This window comes from Oryx dammah, unplaced genomic scaffold, assembly GCF_014754425.2.
Source record: "Oryx dammah isolate SB20612 unplaced genomic scaffold, SCBI_Odam_1.1 HiC_scaffold_20, whole genome shotgun sequence".
Taxonomy (NCBI): domain Eukaryota; kingdom Metazoa; phylum Chordata; class Mammalia; order Artiodactyla; family Bovidae; genus Oryx; species Oryx dammah.
In genome coordinates this window covers 62,524,060-62,544,707 of record NW_024070204.1, presented here as the reverse complement: position 1 = coordinate 62,544,707, position 20,648 = coordinate 62,524,060, and the positions used below count along the sequence as shown (strand labels likewise).

The 20,648-nt window shown below is 36.3% G+C and overlaps 1 protein-coding gene across 3 annotated transcripts in view; it reads right to left on the bottom strand.

The window, feature by feature from the left end:
- TNPO1 (transportin 1) overlaps positions 1-20,648 on the bottom strand; it is an 89,046-nt gene that overhangs the window by 21,874 nt on the left and 46,524 nt on the right. For all 3 annotated transcript variants that reach the window (XM_040262697.1, XM_040262700.1, XM_040262698.1), the window contains exons 5-13: positions 18,906-19,012; positions 17,086-17,219; positions 16,363-16,444; positions 13,180-13,302; positions 11,082-11,200; positions 6,123-6,183; positions 5,190-5,358; positions 1,161-1,313; positions 155-380 (exon numbers count right to left, since the gene is read on the bottom strand). In XM_040262697.1, the coding sequence (XP_040118631.1) occupies positions 155-380; positions 1,161-1,313; positions 5,190-5,358; positions 6,123-6,183; positions 11,082-11,200; positions 13,180-13,302; positions 16,363-16,444; positions 17,086-17,219; positions 18,906-19,012 (1,174 nt within the window). The remainder of the gene's footprint in view (positions 1-154; positions 381-1,160; positions 1,314-5,189; positions 5,359-6,122; positions 6,184-11,081; positions 11,201-13,179; positions 13,303-16,362; positions 16,445-17,085; positions 17,220-18,905; positions 19,013-20,648) is intronic.

The following is a 20,648-nucleotide window of genomic DNA, read 5'->3' as shown; positions in this document are numbered from 1 at the left end:
TTGCAAAACCATCAGCTGGAAGATATGGATAACAAAAAAATCCCATTAATAGTTTAATATCAACATTTCATCACAGGCTTGAAAATTAGTTTCTCCCTGAAATCCACACACTCCCTTTTCCCACCATGAACAGTTTGTTATGAATTTGTCCTACCTGCAGGCAGCTTCTTGTACTCTCTTGTTGCTATCCAGGATACGTTTCAGCAGTTCTGTCATTAATGGCTTCAGGTACGTGTCTGGGGGCTGGCTGACTACCCAGTGTGCATAGCGGCTAAGAGTCCAGCACGTTATGGAACGCACAAGAGCCTTTTTATCGGAGAGGCACTGAATAAGGTGAGGAATGAGCTCAGGTAGGTATGGAATCATGCCTTGCATGCAACCTAGGAAAAAAACCCCAAATACTTCAGGAAGTGCTCAAACTTGGTTAAAATTATTTAAGTTAAATATTAAACTGATAGATGCAGCAATGAAAAATACTTCATCATTTCTATTCTAATAAGTATATTTAATAATCTGTTTCAAAACTTTTAAATAACTGAAATGAGAGCTAACTGCTCTTAAGTATCTTCTAGTAGGGTTCGTTGTTCAGTCACTCCCTCGTATCTGACTCTGTGATCCCATGGACTGCAGCACACCAGGCTTCCCTATCTTCTAGGAGGGATAGGAAAGCTCATTTTACTTCTGCTACAGAAATTATGCAAAATGATTCAATTTATTATAGATAGATATTTACAGCTAGGAAAGAATAATAATTCTTTCTAGGGTCAGTGACACTTGACTTACATTCCTTACACCTACATATGGAAGTTATTTTTCTAGCAACAGGGATGTTTCCGAGATCAGGACCCTCTCATTCTGTTCTCTTCATGACAACAAAAGCATTTGCAAAATATCTGGCTGGGGTTGTAAGTCACTCTATGGTTGTTTAATAACAATTAACTAGCTCAAAAGTACAAACTCATTCTAAGATGGCTTTTAGACCTCAAATACCCTTTTTAAGGTTAATATGGATCATAGTCTTATCTCCCTCAACAGTCTTATCTTACTAGGAACACAAATCAGTAAACGAAGTTATGTGAATCGTTTCTGCTTAATTAAAGTAGCCGTGTCACATTAGCACCTACTGAGAACTTGACAGTTTAAGTCTGACTCAGACTTACCTTCAGCAATTGCTCCTAAAACCAAGATGCCTGATTCTTTAACAACCCATTCATGATGAAAAAGTAATTCTTTCAAAAGGGGCAAAATATGTGGCAAAAGTTCATCACGATATACATTTGCAAGAACATCTAGGGCGGCTGCAGAACATTTTCCTAAGGAAATATTTAATTCAAAAACGTTATATTAACTTCTACTATCATTCAGTTATGTAACTATAAATCTATCTATATGTAGATAAAATTTGTACATTTTTACCTCTACAAAGTTTTAAAGAATTCAATTAAATAGGAGGTAATCACAAGAAAAAAAAAATTCTATTGACCAAAACACTTTATGACCAAGAATCAGTACACTAATCATGAAAATATTTTGTATATGACTACCATTTTTTTTTTTTTTAAATAAAGCTGTTACACTGGGCAGAAATAACACTTTACTCATCAATAAGGATCTTAGTTAAACTGTATGGTAGTTTCACTCATATAAATATTACACTGCCATGAAACAAAATGAAATCTTTAAGTACTAATACAGAATGAGTTGTATGATGTGCAGAAAAGAATTAGCAAAGTATACACAATCTGATTTCACTTCTGGAAAATCAGCTTTTCCTCCAGAAAAGAAGATGCAGGCATACCTCAAATACTGCAGGTTCAATTCTAGACCACTGCAATGAAGTGAATCAAATCAAACTTTTCATTTCCAAGTACATATAAAAGTTATGCTCAAGTTATAGTGTTATTTATATTAAGTGTGCAATAGTCTTATGTCTAAAAATACCAGGTATACACCTTCACCAATACACACTTTATACTTAAAAAAATGCTAACCATTATCTGCAGTTTTAACATTGCTTCCTTGCTAAGCGTAATCATTCCTAACTTTTTACTTAAAGTAAGAGATATGCAACTCTTCCCTTCACTTGAACATTCAAGAGGACACTGAAAGGTTATTAACTGGTCTAATTTCAACAGTGTTGTGGCTCAGAGAACAGGGAGGCCCAAGTAGAGGGGGAGAGATGGGGAATCGCCTGTGGACAGAGCAGTCAGAACACATAAAACATACATACAGTCCTCTGTCTTATGAGCACAGTTCACGGAGTCCCACAACAATTATAACAGTTAACATCAAAGATCACAGATGACACACTGTCATAACAAATATAATAACAAAACAGTTTGAATTCTTATTCCAAGAATTACCAAAATGTGACAGAGATACAAAGGCGAGTAAATGCTATTGGAAAAATGACACCAACAGACTTGATTAATGCAGGGCTGCTACAAACTTCACTTTATTAAAAAAAATGCATTATCTATGAAATGTAAGAAAAAACTGTAGCAGACTGGTTCCAAATCGGGAAAGGAGAACGTTAAGGCTGTATATTGTCACCCTGCTCATTTAACTTATATGCAGAGCACATCATGCAAAATGCTGGACTGAACAAAGCACAAGCTGGAATCAAGATTGCTGGGTTCAAAATATCAATAATCTCAGATGTGCAGACTACACCACCTTAATGGCAGAAAGCAAAGAACTAAAGAGCCTCCTGAAGAAAGTGAAAGAGGAGATTGAAGAAGTTGGCTTAAAACTCAACAATCAGAAAACAAAGATCATGGCATCTGGTCCCATCAATTCATGGCAAATAGATGGGGAAACAGTGGAAACAGTGACACACTTTATTTTTGGGGGCTCCAAAATCATTGCAGATGGTGACTGCAGCCATGAAATTCAAAGACGCTTGCTCCTAGGAAGAAAAGTTATGACCAATCAAGATAGCATATTAAAAAGTAGAGACATTACTTTGCCAATGAAGTCCAATCTAGTCAAAGCTATGGTTTTTCCAGTGGTCATGTATGGATGTGAGAGTTGGACTATAAAGAAGGCTGAGTGCTGAAGAATTGATGCTTTTGAACTGTGGTGTTGGAGAAGACTCTTGAGAGTGCCTTGGACTGCAAGAAGATCCAACCAGTCCATCCTAAAGGAGATCAGTCCTGAATATTCATTGGAAGGACTGACGCTGAAGCTGACACTCTAATCCTTTGGCCACCTGATGCCAAGAACTGACTCATTTGAAAAGACCCTGATGCTGGGAAAGATTGAAGGTGGGAGAAGGGGACAACAGGGGATGAGATAGTTGGATGGCATCACCAACTCGATGGACATGAGTTTGAGTAAACTCTGGGAGTTGGGGATGGACAGGGAGGCCTGGCGTGCTGCAGTCCATGGGGTCTCAAAGAGTCGGACACGACTGAGTGACTGAACTGATGAAGAGTAAGAAAGCAAAGTGTGACAGACTAAGGTAAGCCTGTAGGTGTTTATGGAAAAACATACAGATGAGTGAAAAGAAGTGTCCCCCCTCCTTCCCCAATGCAACATACATTATTACTTTTGCAGTTATCTACATTAAATCTTAATTCATCCTCCCCCTAACCTTACAGTTGGTATACAACGGGAAGTAATTTGTGATAGTAATGAAGACCTTGGGTTTTCTTGTTCTGTAACATAGGGGTTCCAGAACTACTTGTGCCACCAGAACTAGCTATGCTAACCTTGGGCAAGTTTCTCTTTTTGCAGTATCTTTGCCTGCCTAAGGCTGTTGAAAAGATTAAACGTGATATGCATACAAAGCCCTTGGCCTAGGGCTGGGCACATTGGTCACTCTAAGGAACTGTTAGTTACAGGGAACTAAATGGGAGTAACCAGCATTATTCCAAATGAATGACACAGTTCATGTCGATCATTTACGTCCTTAACCACGCCATCAGTTATTAGAAATCTCAGTCTTCTGAATCACAGAGTGGTTCTTAACTGGTGGTGACTTTGTGTCCCAGGGACCATCTGGCTGTATCTCAAGACACTGCTGCTTGTCGCAATCGTATGTGTATTCTCCCTCTAATCTCCTGCGCTACTGCCATCTACTGGAGAGAGACCAGGGCTGCTGCTCAAAATCCTGTAATGGGCAGGACAAGCCCACAACAAAGAATTAGTGGCCCAAAACATCCAATGTGCTGTGAACTACAGAAGTAAAGATTTAAAAACCAGCAACCAAGCAAAACCGAAACACAGGTGTCGCGGTTCTCCACAGAGTTATCTAATTAGTGTGTGGCCCACAACACAGGCTGAACAGATGATATGGATTTGTAGCTAATATTGAAAACAGAAATTTTAAAAAGCATATTTGGAAGTCTGGATGAGAAAGGGATTTACATTATCTTAGAAATATGCATGATAATCAACCAATCCTCATGCAAATTATGACATACAAAAAAATAAGTTATGGAAACAGGAAAAGCCACAGCCAATGTTCCTATTTTGTATGTATTTTGCATCAAACATACATTTTGTATCCAACAAAACACTTTGAGAAGGAATATGATGACAAGCAAATGAAGACCAGACCCATCAGGAAGAAACAAAACAAAGCCACAGTAAGATCATTACTTCACACCCAGAAGATGCCACTCAAAAATTATTGGCAAACATGTGGAGAACCTGTAGTCCTTAAGACACTGCTGGGGGAAAGCAAACGGCAAAGTACGTGTGAAAAGCAGTCTGGCAGAACCTCAAAATACTGAACATAAAAGTCTCCACGTGATCCAGCAGTCCTTTTCCTGGGTATATACCCAAGAGAACTGGAAACTGAGGGCCACATACACCTTAGGGTAGCTGTCCACAGCACGGCTACTGACAGCAGCCAGAGAGGGGAAACAAAACGTCCATCTGCTAATGAACAGATCGATCAGTCACAAAGACCACCTTTGTACGATTCCACTTACAGAAAACGTCGGAGGAGCTCAGAATATGGGAGTGACTACTAAGTATGTAGTTTCTCTTAGGGTGACAAAAATGTTTCAAAATTTACTGAGATGATGGTTGCACAACTCTGTGAATACACGGAAAACCACTAAATTGTATTCTTTTGTATGGTTAAGTGAACTGTGTATGAGGGCACTGTAGGATGTGAGTTATTTCTCAATTAAACTGTTAGCCCAGCAGGCGACTGGGCTTCTCGCTCTCTGACTTACTTAGATTCCAGTCAGAAATCGTGTCGTCATCGTCAATTTCATCGTCGTCGTCCTCCTCCTCTTCAATTCCATCTTCATCATGCTGCTGAGCCACTGTCCTGGATCGATGAAACCGTGGCCTTATATCTTGCTCACTATCAGGAATTGTTTCATCTTCTTCAACATCACCCTGTGTATTTTTTAAAAGGAAAATTCTGGTTACATTCATATAAGCTACTAATATGTATATGGGTAAAAGAATGAGAAATATTCAGATAGCATGACATATGATTCTGAAATACAGTTGATGTTTGAACAGTATGGGCGTGAACTGCATGTCCAATTCAAACAGGATGCAGATTTCTCTCCAGTAAATGTAGATGACTACATAATCTGTGGTTGAATTTGCAGATATGGAACCATGGACGGGAAGGGCCAACTGTGAAGTTATACAGGGATTTTTGATTGCACTGGAGGTCAGTGCCCCTAATATCCCATTGTTCAAGGGTCAGCTGTATACATCTTCTGCTTGCCCCTGAGTAGAAAATAGCTCTTTGTGAAGAGGAAGAATAGGCTATCACATAACCCATGATAGATTCTCAGGGATTCTGAACCACATAAGATGGTTTCCCAACATCTGGTATAATCTAGAGTATCTGAATCAAATTCAAAACATATTTAAGATTATTTTAAAATGAACCCCAGTCAGAATTAACAAGGAAATTCACACTAACTCTACTACTGTCACCATCTAGTTAGTTTCAATTAAGCTAGAATCTACTACCAGTCAAATTCATTATGTTTGCTTCTATCTTTGAATTCCATAGCATATTACATAACAGAAAGCCTATTTAAATAGAGCCTACTCTAAATAAATGTCCTATTAGTCAAATTCAAAGATGTGTAAGTCAGTGAAAATAAACATCCTTATTCATCAGGGAATAGTTTCCTTACCTTAAGTAGGATAATGTCTATATCTGAATACTTCATGCCATTCACTAACACAGGGATCAACCTATAAAGACAGAAATTCATGAAACAAAGATCTAACGATCTCAAGGTCTCAACAACCTCATGAATACTAATAATACCACCACTACTGTTAATACTGCCTTATAGAATATTCTATGTCTGCCCTTTTCCAATGATGAGTACTCCCAATATGCACCTTAGGCCTTTTACATACTCATGCATAGAATCTACTGGATGGAATTTTAGAGTGGACAAGATAGCTTGTCAAGAGTGCTTAAAAATAAAAACAATTTCTCTCTCTCTCTTTTTTTTTTTTGCAATTTCTCCCTTAAGAATTTATCCCAAATACATGAACAAACATTCCCAATTCTTAAAGACTGATGTTCTGTGATGTAAGACCAAGAACAATGGAAACAATCTAAGGGCCTGGTTAAAAATAAGTTACAACTGGGAATTTCCCAGCAGTCTAGTGGTTAGAACTCTGTACTTTCACTGTAGAGGCCGGGTTTTAATTCCTGGTTGGGGAACTAAGATCCTGTAAGGATTTATTTTTGGATGCATACAGTCATAAACACATGACAGTGAAATTGGAAAAACAAAAAAACCACTGGTGCAGAATACATAAAAAGCTTATATCCATTTGTATTAAAAACAATGAGATTCCTAGCCACAACAATCAGGTAAAAAAGGATGCATTCCTATGTACTAACAACAAAAGATCAGAAAGAGAAATTAAGGAAATAATCCCATTTACCATTACATCAAAAAGAATAATACCTAAGAATAAACCTACTCAAGGATGCAAAAGACCAGTATTCAGAAAACTATAAGATACTGATGAAATTAATAAAAAAATGACACAGATGGAGAGTTATCCCATGTTCTTTGATTAGAAGAATCACTACTGTCAAAATGACTATACCACCTAAAGCTATCTACAGATTCATTGCAATCCCTATCAAATTACCAATAATATTTTCCACAGAACTAGAACAAATAATCTCATAATTTGTATGAAAATGCAAAAGACCCTGAATAGCCAGAGCAATCTTGAGAAAGAAAACAAAGTTGGAGGAATCAGGTTCCCTGACTTCAGACTATACTACAATACTACAGTAATCAAAATAGTATGGTACTGTCACATAAACAGAAATATATTTCAGTCAGACAGGATAGTAAGTCCAGAGATAAACCCATGTATCTATGGTCACCTAATCCATGACAAAGAAGACAAGAATATACAATGCAGCAAAGTGTCTTCAGTAAGTGGTGCCAGGAAAAGTGGACAGCTGTACATGTAAAAGAATGAAATTAAACACTCCCTAACACCATACAGAAAAATAAACTTAAAATGGATTAAAGACCTAAATTTAAGACCAGACACTATAAAACTCATAGAGGAAAGCATAGGTAGAACACTCTGACATAAACTGCAGCATGATCTTTTCTGATCCACCTCCTAGAATAATGAAAAGAACAAAAACAAACAAATGGGACCTAATTAAACTTTAAAATGCTTCTGTACAGCAAAGGAAACCATAAATAAAATGAAAAGACAACCCTCAGAACGGGAGAAAATATTTGCAAACAAAGCACACAACAAGGACTTAATCTCTAAAACACACAAATAGCTCATGCAGCTCAAAAAAAAAAAAGACAAAAACAACCCAATCAAAAAGCGGAAGATCTAAATAGACATTTCTCCAAAGATACACACGTGGCAAAAAGGAGCAAATGAAAAGCAGCTCACGATAAAAAACAACAAAAATAATGCCATTTGCAGCAACATGGACAGTCCTAGAGATTGTCATACTGAGTGAAGTTAAGTCAGAGAGAGAGAAAGACAAATATATCGCTTGTATGTGGAAAGAAAAAAAAAGGTACAAATGAACTTACAAAACAGAAATAAAGTCACAGATGCAGAAAACAAACTTATGGTCAAGGACAGGGGGCGGCGGGGGGTGTTGGGCAGGATAAATTGGGAGATTGAGATTGATTAAATAAATACAGTTTATATAAAGTGGGTTTCCTATGTGGCACAGTGGTAAAGAATCCACCTGCTAATTCAGGAGATACACGAGATGTAGGTTTGATCGCTAGGTCAGAAAGATCCCCTGGAGAAGGAAATGGCAACCTACTCTAGTATTCTTGCCTGGGAAATCCTATGGACAGAGGAGCCTGGTGGGCTACAGTCCATGGGGTCACAGAAGAATTGGATGTGACTGAGTATGACGACAATATATAAAACAGGTGACTAAGCAGAGCACAGGGAACTCTAGTTAAAATTCTGTAATGGCCTGTGTGGGAAAAGAACCTAAAAATGAGTGGATATATGTACATGTGTAACTGATTCACTTTGCTGCACATCTGAAGCTAACAGAACACTGTCAACCAACCTCTAATAAAAAATTATTTAAAAAACAAGATTACCTATATAATTACTTATATACACAGACTAACTAGGAAAGCTACACAATAAACTGGTATTTTCAGAGGCTGAGTGAGCAGGCTAAAAAGGGACAATATCCATCTTCTACTTTATTTCTAAATGGCTGATATTTCTACAGTGAGCCTACATTCAGTATTCTATTCCTTTTAATAAAAGAGATGATAGTGTTTAAAATATAAAAACAGAAAATTTGAAGGATTTTATTCAAAAGAAATAAGGCAAGAAGGAAGAAAGAGTTCTATGGACAAGGTTATCATAGTCTGATAAAAGTTTAGAAATTTTATTTTTAATTTCTTAAGAGAACTATGATGTCTGTAAACATGGAATTTCAGGTATACTGAAATATTTATGACTAGCTAAAAAAAATATGTATCAAAACATGTTAGGTAAAGGTCAGAATACTAACTTTAGTTCTGCTTGCAGCTATGATGGTTTTCATCCTTGACAGGTTTCTTACACTTTGTTTTCTCACTGTTCATACTCTTGCCTGGAGAATATCATGGATGGAGGAGCCTGGTGGGCTACAGTCCATGGGGTCGCAGAGCTGGACACGACTGAGCGACCTCACTTCACCAAGTATATACCAGGCATTGGGTTGTTTTCTATGGATCAATTCGTTAATAAGCCCCAGGAGATATTAATGTATTATGTGTAAGAATAAAGGTGGGAAAAAAACACAAAATAATTCTGATGAAAAAAGACCTGTTCTACCAGATGACAAATGCTCAATAACCAAAGAACATACTACTGGCTAAAAACAACAACAAAAACCACACAACACAGCCCAGAAAGTGAAAAAAGAATTTAATTCTACTCTTTGTTACATTAATGCTTTCTATGTGAAATAAGAGATCTCATTTTGATCTCATCTCATCAAAATATCAGCTAAAATTGCTGATCTTTTAGCCTGCTACCACATTACTGGTTGCTTAAAAAATTTTGGATTTTATTAGGGTAATGAAAGAGACCACCAATCTATAACTGCTCTTATCATCTCCCAATGTTGGAGCTTACATTTGCATTAATAAAATCTCTTCAGCTTTATAAGAATTAATGTCTGTTTTTTATAAGACTTAGAATTATATGATCCAATAGTAAGAAACAAGCATATCATAAAAGTGGCATCACAAATTAGAGAGAAGCATAAATTTCCCGGTGGGGTGGGAGGTGAGTGGAGGCAATCCATTTAGCACACCTTACACTTCACTCCCCAATAAATTCTAGATTGACTAGAATAAAATATAGGTGGAACTGTTTTCTTGATAAGAACTGACTACATCAAAAGGAGAACAGCCAAGTATACTAACTTCTGAAAAAAGTGCGACTCCACTAATACAACATATTAAAGCAAATGGTTATTTTTTGTGCGTGTTAGATGGCTAAGATTAGAAAACCTGTAACTAATGGACGGCAAAAGTTGTGACAAGATGAGACACTGCTGGTGCATTATCAACCGGTATAACTCCACTAGAGAACACCATGATGGAACTGCACTTCAAAGTTTAGACTAATGACATGGAGGAAAGGGCACAACTTACAGTAACTGACAGGGGCCAACCACAAACCAGTAAATCATAACTTTAACACTAACTATAGATAGATGCCTTATTCATACTATCAAACTCATTTCTTTCTGAAACACTGATATATGACATCTGGTATACAGTACTGGGCATCCCAGGTGCTCAGGGATAAAGGATCCGCCTGCCAGTGCAGGAGATGTGGATTCAATCCCTGGGTTGGGAAGATCCCCTGGAGGAGGAAATGGCAACCCACTCCAGAATTCTTGCCTGGGAAATCCCAAGGACAGGGGAGACTGGTGGGCTACAGTCCATTGAGTCAACTGAACATGCACACAGTATTAACACAGGAAAAAACACATTAAAAGACAGCACACCAAAAATAACAACTGATTACTTAAGGGGGTAGGAATCCAATGGAGTTTAAGTTTTCATGTAGAAAATTAAGTTTATGAGTCTGTATTTTAATTTCAAAAGAATGTGAGCACTACTTTTAAAAGTAACTGACTTTAATTGATTTCATATATATTTCATAAATCACTGCTATATACCTAAAAATAATAGTTTTACATCAATTATCTCAATACTGGAAAAATGTATTAAAAAAACTGACTTAACAGCGTTCACTGGGTTAAAAATAGACTTAACAATATGTTAACCAAAAACTCTTACCACAACTAGTAAGAAGATCTTTGGAGGGGGGAAAAGAGTCCATAGTCAAAATTACAAGATTATAAAAAACTGCCATGGATTATCCAAAGTAAGTTATAATTCACAGCATAAACCACCCTCATGTAGTTTAGGAAACAAAAGGAATTGCTTCTTAAATAAATGTCTTTACTTATACCATCAGTAAAATTAAGTTCAACTTCTTCAGGACTTCAGTACCCGATGGCATAAGTATGCAACCTAAAAACATGAAAGTAAGGAGTCACTGTTAACAAGACAGCACCGCTAAGAAGAAATACTTACTTGGGAAGATGCCGTATGAGGACATCTTTGCATATTGGCTGCTCAGCCAAAGTGAGCCAAAATTCGCAGGCTTCTAAAGCCACATTTTCATCTTGATCTTGGGTCCTCTGTAGCATGTACTATAAATAAAAGATCCTTAGTATTAATCAGTTTAAAGCATACAATTAAACCTAATCCAATTTCAGCAAGTTAAGAGTCCTTTGCTAGGCCTTACCCTTTACAGCAGTTCTCAATTTAGGGTTTGGATTTTTTTTTTAAAGCCTCCTAATCAATTCTAAAAAGCAGCCAAACTTAAGAGCTACTGTTTCAGAATGTTGCCTAATATAAAGTATCCAATTCATGTCTGTCTGCTTCTCAAAATAAACTCCACTAAACCTTTCATAAAATGGACAATCTTTTTATAACTACCCTAGCTGTCTCTTATAATTACAACTATCCCTTGAACCAACCAAGGGTAGGGGTGCCAACCCTTCAAGCAGTCAAATAATCCACATGTATAGCCGATCTTCCATATATACAGCTCCTCATCTGCATTTCAGCCAATCTTGGGTTATGTAGCACTGTAGTACACATTTAGTATATAAAAAAAAATCTGTCTATGAGTGGACCCATGCAGTTGTAACCTGTGTTGTTCAAGGGTCACCTATATATATATCTTAATACTTCCAATATTTAAGAAGATATAAACATATTATACAAGATTTTTTTTAAAGAAAGTAGAGACATTTGTCCACTGCTATTTTCAGTTGCCAACAAAATAGGTTTATCATGTCCTTTGAACATACCAAGCCAAATTCACTTAGTTGGAAGGACATCTATCTGATCTCCAAATCTATCCAAACCTACCCTCCTTTAAAAAAACATCCCAAACCAGGAAATCCCCTGGAGACCCAGAGGCTATGATGCAGTGCTCTCTCTGCTGGGGCCCTGGGTTTGAACTAAGATCCTGCAAGCCGTGCAGCTTGGCAAACCCCACCCCTTCATAAAAACCTTATACTCAAAAACAAAAGAATCAAAGGCACGAATTCCCAGTGTACCTGGGGCTGAAACTGGGGTCAAGTGATGAATTCCTGAATGAAACATTTCATATTACAAAATACAGCAGCACAACCGCTGTGATAGGTCACCCCCTCCCTACTATAATGCTGAACATTGCTGAAGAAAGAATTGCAGCCTCACAAATTAGGTTCCCCACGTGTGACATGACAAATGATAAAACATTTTTCTTTATTTTCTGGTTAACTCCAAACTCTAACGAAATTTTCAACCAATGCCACCTGATTCTTCCAAACACTTCAGAGAGAACAGATTTATCAGCAAAAATGTCATTTATTCCCATTTTGCTGCTACATATCCTTATCACTACATCTATTTTTCCTAATGTTTTAGAAAAGGAATTGCTTAACATCATGAATGCTATCCTTTCTCTAACAGGTCTTAGAAATGCCATCCTTCAAGTACAACTATGTCCAGTAATATGAAAATTAGGCATGACTCTTCTAGCAATAATGACTACTACCCAATAAATTACACTGTCCTAATAATAAGTTGTTATTATGTATTCCTTACTTTAATTATGGCTGATCAGTGATCAATGTACTTACATAAAATTATTTTAATCACATAAAAAAGGGAAGAGAACCTTTTAAAATCTAAATGGTCTACTAGAACTCACTATAAAGGTCATAAATTTTCGACTTAGAAATCTCACTGTTATCATAAATCAAAAGTTGATCAGATCAATTTACCAGTAACGTGTAGAAAACAAATTTTTATCTACTACAATTTTATTGGCCTAAGTTGTATCTAGTAAATACAAATAATCTAAATATTTCCTAGTTACATTACAGTTAAAAGCTATCTACTCCTGTAAATTACTTTCCTCTCTATAACATCTTAAATCTCATGAAAGAAAAATCACCATAATGGTAATTTATAATTTTAAGGCAATCATAATTAATTTTTATAGCCGTCCTCCCTCCCCTGCCCCCGGCCAAATGTGACAAATACAAAAACAGTGATTTCACACTATATGTTTTGTGCCCAAGAATTTCCTTGAGGGGACGAGGAGGAGAGAGTTTTAAGTTGCTTGTATTACCTCAACTATATTATGCATGTGAGGGAGCAGGCGATCCATCCGAACTTCAAGTAGCATCACAAGCGCCCGGCACACATTTTTCCGTACCTCTGGTTCTTCATCACCGGCCAAGGCGAACAGATTCTATTGCACAAGAAAAAGTTTCTTCTAGTTAAATATTCCAATATACTAGAAAGGTTTATACATATTATCTTCCAGGTGGTAATATTTAAAGAAACTAAGAAGATATAGCACAAATAGAGGCTTATGAATTAATTGGCCCACAATATCAGATTACAAAGACAAACACAGGAAGCTAACTGCCCAAAATTATGATTTCAGTAAATGATCTATAGCCATTCTTTTAAACAAGAGTATGAGTGGCTGTGTTCTGAAGTAATTTTTAGTTTGCGAGAATAAAACCATGTCATTAGGACAGAGGAGCATTCATCCAGTTCACCCAGAAGTAAAGATAATTATTAAAATACAATCTGATTTACCCTTCAAAATTACTGTCAATAGAGTATTCCTACCAACACTGATTCTTAACAGGCACATGTTCTATAAAAGAATCAACAACTGGCACATATATACTGAGAGTTTCTAACAACCTAACCCTCAACTGTTGTTCACTAAGTCAAACTATTAAAAAATAATAAAGGTAGCAATCAATCTGATGCTGTTCTCAACAAGTTTCTCTAAAAGTGAAAAAAAATCTGAATGGTTCTGAACTCCAAGATGTTGTTACTCAATTTTATAGACTGAGAGAGAAATGCAGGTTAGACATCATGTAACTTGCATACAAGTGGGGGACCTGAATTTGGAAAATTATGGGTAAGTCCACACTCAGTTCACTATACCAACAATCCTTCACTAGTTGTCTCTTGAAAAGGTTCAAGTGGAGATTCGAGAAGAAAAAACAGTAAGCCTTCCCTATCTCACTCCTGAGGTTTTACGTTACACACAAACACAAATTAAAAGCAGCAAAAAAAGAGCTGAAATAATTAAGTAAAATCCAGTGTGCCCCACTATCTCTTCCCAGGACCACAGGAACGTCTCTAAACAGATGAATCTGAAATCTTATTACAAAGAAAGGGTAAGACAATAGAATAATTTAAATATCAAATGTGACAGTATGTTGTATTTTGAGAACTTTAATTTCTCCAAATCCTGCCTCTATTTCTGAGGCTTTTAAAACTCTGCAGTTGCACTTTTAATTTTACATAGTCAGAAATAGTACTGTTTTTCCAGCAGGTGCTGCTTATATACAATCTTTCATTAAATTTGATGCTGTCTTACCCATGAATACCCAGCTTTATCAAGGTATGTTATAGCCATTATTAGTGACCAATACACTTTTCATCAATCAACCCTGAGTATTCATTGGAAGGACTAATGCTGAAGCTCCAATACTCTGGCTACCTGATGTGAAAAAACTCACTGGAAAAACCCTAATGCTAGGAAAGACTGAGGGCATGAGAAGCAGAGGTGACAGAGAATTGAGACGGTTGGATGGCATCACTGACTCAATGAACCTGAGTTTGAGCAAACTCCAGGAGACAGTGAAGGACAGGAAACCCTGGTGTGCTACCGTCCATGGAGTCACAGAGCTGGACACAGTTTGGCGGCTGAACACCGCTCTTCATCAGTGCCACCAGACTCAGAGGCATGACTTCAGCCCCTGACAAAACCACTGGCAACTGAAGAAAAGGATGAGGAACCGGGTGAGCTTCACTGCATTATCAAGCAGCAAAGAAGTGTTAATAATGGTATTTAACACTAACGGAAAATAAGTTTAAATGTCAGGAAATGTTTTTGTTCCACTTGCTAAGTATGGTACTGTGGAGTTTTTATTTTCAAAAATTTTATTCTATATTACATCTCTGTGTAAGATGCTGGTGTATCCATCACTGGTCTCTTTAAAGAGCTATGAAAGAACACTACTGAGTGGAAATACTATTGTAATTACAACAAAAACTACTATTGCTTCTAAAAATGATAGCAAGTAGCTAGCATGTGGAGTGCTTACTTTCCATCAGACATTGTTCCATTTTTAGCAAATACCTTTATAACAATCCAACAAAGTAGGTCTATTATTAGGTTTATTAAAAACTGAAAATACCAGTTAAATGAGGTGCCCAAGCTGTGGAGCTGGGATCTGAACACAGGCAGTCTGACTCTCCAGACTTCTACTATTACCTGCATTAGAAGTAGTCCACTACCCTCGATCCTGTACTGGACTGAAACACCTTGAAGCATAAAATTTCTTTATGTTCTGTCAGTACTAAGCACAGTAGGTACTCAGCAAAATGCACTGAAGACCCATAATTTTGTTTGTTTTCAAATGGCTCGAGGACTCTAATGGCTACTACGTGTAGTTCATTGGTTCAGTTCAGTTCAGTCGCTCAGTCGTTTAAGAAAGAAGTTTGTCAATTTAAGTGATAAGGAAAAATGACAATTTCTCCTCAGCTCTTTCTGGTAATTTCCCAACAGGAATACCAGCAGTATGGTCTCTGGAGGATCTTTTTTTTTTTTAAAAGAACAGCTGAAAAGGAATAGACTATTTAATTAAGTTTCATATGATGAAAATAAAAGTGAAATACTTAAGGAACTTTAATAACCCTTTCAAAATCGCTGTTACCGAGCAGAAGTTCTGAAAAGAAACTCCACTGCTCAGAGCCGAATGGCCAAAAAACTACATCTGTCGACTTTCTGCTTTTATTAAAAAGTAACTTCAGAAATACTCACTAAGATGCATCAATTTTTCTCCCAAACCTCTCATTTTACACTGAAAACCAATGGAAAAAAATAGAAGTACTATCCTTCCAGTCTAAACCTTTAGATTCTTTATCAAAGTAAGTTTATTCAACCTCTTCATGTTCCTATCACAAATGAGCTTGGAGGCTTAATTTCCATATGCAATTCGAACAGTACACTGAAGCAGAAATTTTTATCATCAAGGTATCAAACATATATCACAATGTTTATACAAGTAAAAAACTCAGTATGAGAGAAAAGTAGTTTTTTTTCCCAGTTAATGAGAATTATAAAGTTTAACTGTATCCAATTTTAATACTATCACAAGCAATTTAAATATTGCCAGTTCATAATTACAACTTATTACATTTATAAAATAAAACCATATGCAGTTAACACTTTCCAACCTTCTCAAAAGTAAGGTGGGGGTGGGGGGGGAACTCTTACCTCAATAAAGGAGTCAATGTGCAACATCAGAGCCTGAGTTCTGCTGATGATAAACTGATTGACACAGGCAACAGCATGAGACCTAGACACAGAATTTAAAGTATGTTCATTGAAGCTATTTTCCATTTACAGAGGACTGGCAAGAATTTAAGTGTTCCTCCATAAAAATATTATGGTGTACATACAGCCATATGCACACACACATCATTAAGAAGACAGAGTCAAAATTCTCTATGTATTAACATATTCTTCACATTCTTTCTGTGTCAAGTGAAAAATGCAGGTTGTGGAATAATAACTGGTAAGAAAAGTGTAAAAGTATCTGAAAGGACATGTTCACCCTCAAGAGTGGGGGGTTGGGTGGGAGTGTAATGAGAATTATTTTAGATTTAAAACCAATGGGTATGCATTCCTTTCAAAAGCGCTTCCTAGGTGGCTCACTGGTAAAGAATCCACCTGCAACGCAGGAGACACAGGTTCAATCCCTGAGTTGGGAAGATCCCCTGGAGGAGGGCATGGCAACCCACTCCAGTATTCTTGCCTGGAGAATCCCATGGACAGAGGAGCCTGGTGGGCTACAGTCCTTGGGGTCGCAAAGAGTGGGACACGACTTAGCAACGGAGCACACAGGCAATCACAAAAGTACGAGGTAATGCAAAATAAGGGAGTGGTTAGGTTTGTACCAGAGTTTATAAATGAATTTAATACTGGCTATATAGTTACCTTATTTTTGGACTACTGTGCTTGAAGAACTGTAAAAATTTGGGAATCATGATATTGAGCGGACGATCTAAAACATCACTATCTAAAATCTCAGCAGAATCTTCACAAATTTTCTGAAGGGCGCCAAATGCTCCCTGTAAAAGACATTTCAATTATTAGAATTAAAAATGAAGCTATTTTAAAAGCAAATTGAGGAATATTAACTAATTTGTATGGATTAATGTTCTCAGCCCACATAAAATCTGCATCATGAAATCCATATACTTAATCATCAATTTTAAGAAAAAGTATACCACTGATTTAAAACCGTAATTTAAACATAATGGCACATTTTAATTTTAGCATTAAATGACTCAGAATTAGAATTCTGGTTGGCAGGGATTGTAAGTAATGTTATCTAATTAAAAAACAACTTTTGAAGTATTCTTGTCAATTTTAAATCAACACTAATTTTTCTCTTATTAAATATTGGTTTGTTAAAACAATGTAAAACTCTACATTTATGTATAAGTCTATTTAACCACTGTATCACTTCTTTCTGAAATACCAAAAGAAATCTTAATTATCATAATTATTTACATATAAATCATTCACTGATAGAAATTGTATTCAACTGGCAATTTCCCTACAACCATTTTACAACCAAGCGGCTTATCTGGAGAACTCCTGTATACAACATTTAGCCTGTTAGTTACCTCAACCACCTCATTTACTCTTTTTATAATTATATCAGCAGTACGTTGGTGCTTATTTGCTACAGTACAGTTAACTCAATACTGTATGACAGTGGCTCCACGATTTCACGATTATCAGTTTAAACTTTTTATTCTTGCAAAGTGCTTGCTTAAGATTTTGGTCTTTTATGTTGCGGTCTTTATACCAAAGTGCTATTTAAATTTTCATCAACTGTTACCCTACAGCTAAGTATTATTTTTATTTTCCTATAATCTTAGTGTTTTTCCAAGGCATTACTAGAAAACATATATATGAGAATGCAAGCTTTTTTCCTTTTTTTTTAAGAAGGGAGCAGAGTGACTTTTAAAGACTCCTTTTTGCTAGCTTCTCCTCTCCCTGGTCCTCTCTTCCCCAAGTCAACCTGGCAATAAATGGTAAGTCAAAAAGACCACTTGGTTCCTTTACATTAGGTTATTTTTATACCTGCCCTGCCTCCAAGCCTTGCTCTTTTTTGAGGAGATTGAGTCACTGCCTTAAGAGGCAAAAATCTAAAATGATTTCCATTTAAGACATCATTTTCACCTGCTAATGAAAGAGATGGTTAAGATCCTCATTAGGTGAGAAATTACAGGAAAACAAATCCATACAGACTCCCTCTTATCTCCCCAAATGGAAAGGTTGCTACTGACCTGATCAGTGAGAAACAATAAGACACTATAATTTATAATTAAAACAATACTAGATGTACCTCAGATGTATCATACAAGAGGCACCAAAAAACTTAGAGACACTGAAAATGTACCCATGGTCTGGGAATTCAGTAAATTTAATTAAGTCCATCTTCGAAAAATACCACAACTGATTAAGCTTGACAACAGCTTTGCTGATGATACATATACACACCCAAGAATAGCTCTAAAATACAAAAACAGAAGATTTTTCTCTGTAGGAAGTATACTAAAGAGGTTTCATAACTTAATGGTCTTTATGGAAAACAGTAAGGTAAATGATCACTCACTTAAAACAAAAAGGTAACTTTAGGTCTCTAAGTTTTGATGTTTTTTGTTTCAGAGGAATTCTTTTTTCTCAAGATTACTAATACACAACATGACAAGAAAAACTATATATGAAGCAAAAATCCTTACTTCACAAGTGTTGTAATCTTCAGAATCCAACAGGCTGCAGAGTTTTGGTAAGAGGTCAGGCCAATTCTGCAATTCTCCCTTGGAGGCTATAGTTGTGATCAAAATACCTTGAAAGAAAACATGTCTGTTTAGGCAATGTGACTGCATTATGTTATCTATAGCCTCGTGGGCAACCACAAGCCAATGCCAAGCGCTTCCATCATGTGCTTACAAGTGGGTTCACATGCACACACACGCATTTAAATGTTCCAAATCATGGTAAGACTTGCAAATCATGTCAATAGTAATATTTATCAAGGATCCCTGTATCACCACAGTATATCTGTGGAAAAATCCCAGCAGAAATCAGAGCCGTTTCTAATCTTGGCAACACTTCACCCTCTTTTTAACAAGTATCTGTACAAAAGACAACTTGCTCTTCTCCAATGCCAAGAATACTTCTACTAATTAAAATTACTCCTATTTTATAAAAAATACATAGAAAAGCGCAGAAAGAAAATACACCAAAACGTTATTAGCAACACTTAGTACTGGGTGATGAATATGACTATTAGATTCAAATAAAAACACATCAAAGAACTAAGAACAGTTCTCTGACTTAACCTAGTATCAAAGCCATGACCCATGGTAGAGAAAGTAGAAGAGCCATCAGTCAAGAACATTTCTACACGCCCATTCTTTTGGCAAGAATCCCTCTCCTGGAGACAGGCCATACACCCCTACAACAGTTCCCACTTATGGGGATCAAGGATGAATCACTGGCAAGGTGATGGTGGATTGTGGAGGCTTGAGTGACATAGGCTTAGTGATCATGTCACTCTGACTGACTGGATTATTTCAACTGTGTTGTGTAACTTAGCTCTGTTAAGGATTATGCAAATACAGAAATATGTAACAAAAAAGTTTTGTGTGTTTTTCTCTGCCTTAGAAAATTTAATATTAGTTAACATAATGTAATATGCTTAGTGATTACAGATCTTTCAGCACTATAATTAAAGAGTATAAACTGACAGTAGGCAAATTGTATGTACTTCAAATTATTAACCTGTAAAAGAAAATTTTTAGAAAAGAAAAAGTTCTCTCTTCATAGTTATTTTGAGAATTCAGTGATATGTACACAAAACGCAGAGCATATAATAATAATTATAACTGAACAACAAATTTACTGTTTGTGTGCATAAATTCTCTTTGAGTCTTCCATTGTTAGTTTTGAGAAAGTTGCTCCCAATGGTAAAGAACTAAAAAATGTTAAGAGTAAAGTTGTTGGCCAGGATTTACTCCCCACTGAAAAAATTAAACTGTACGGTGAAGATCATTGTATTGATAGTATTTTAAAGATCAAGTTACATTCTGGTAAGATCAAAAAGTAGCAAGACTAATAGTAAATCTGTTCTTTCTTGCCATGTATTCTTTCCCAAAGTCAAAATATAAAGAATTGGGGGAACGAGAAAGTTCTGGATCTGCCTAAAGGAAACCAAGCCATGTTTTAAAACAAGCAATAATAAAAATTAAACACAAGATAAAATTTGGTATAGTATGACTGCTAAGACAGTATTAAAGAATATTTGCAGACTGACAAATTCAAATTAATCTGGCCTCATATAATTGCATCCACTCACAAAAAAAATTCTAATGCCTCCATAGTTACAAAAAGTGAAAAACTGTAATTCTCAGTGGTTTTACCAAAGATGGGTGTGAAAACTGAGTACTCAGCAATACCCATTACAAACCAACCATACATTC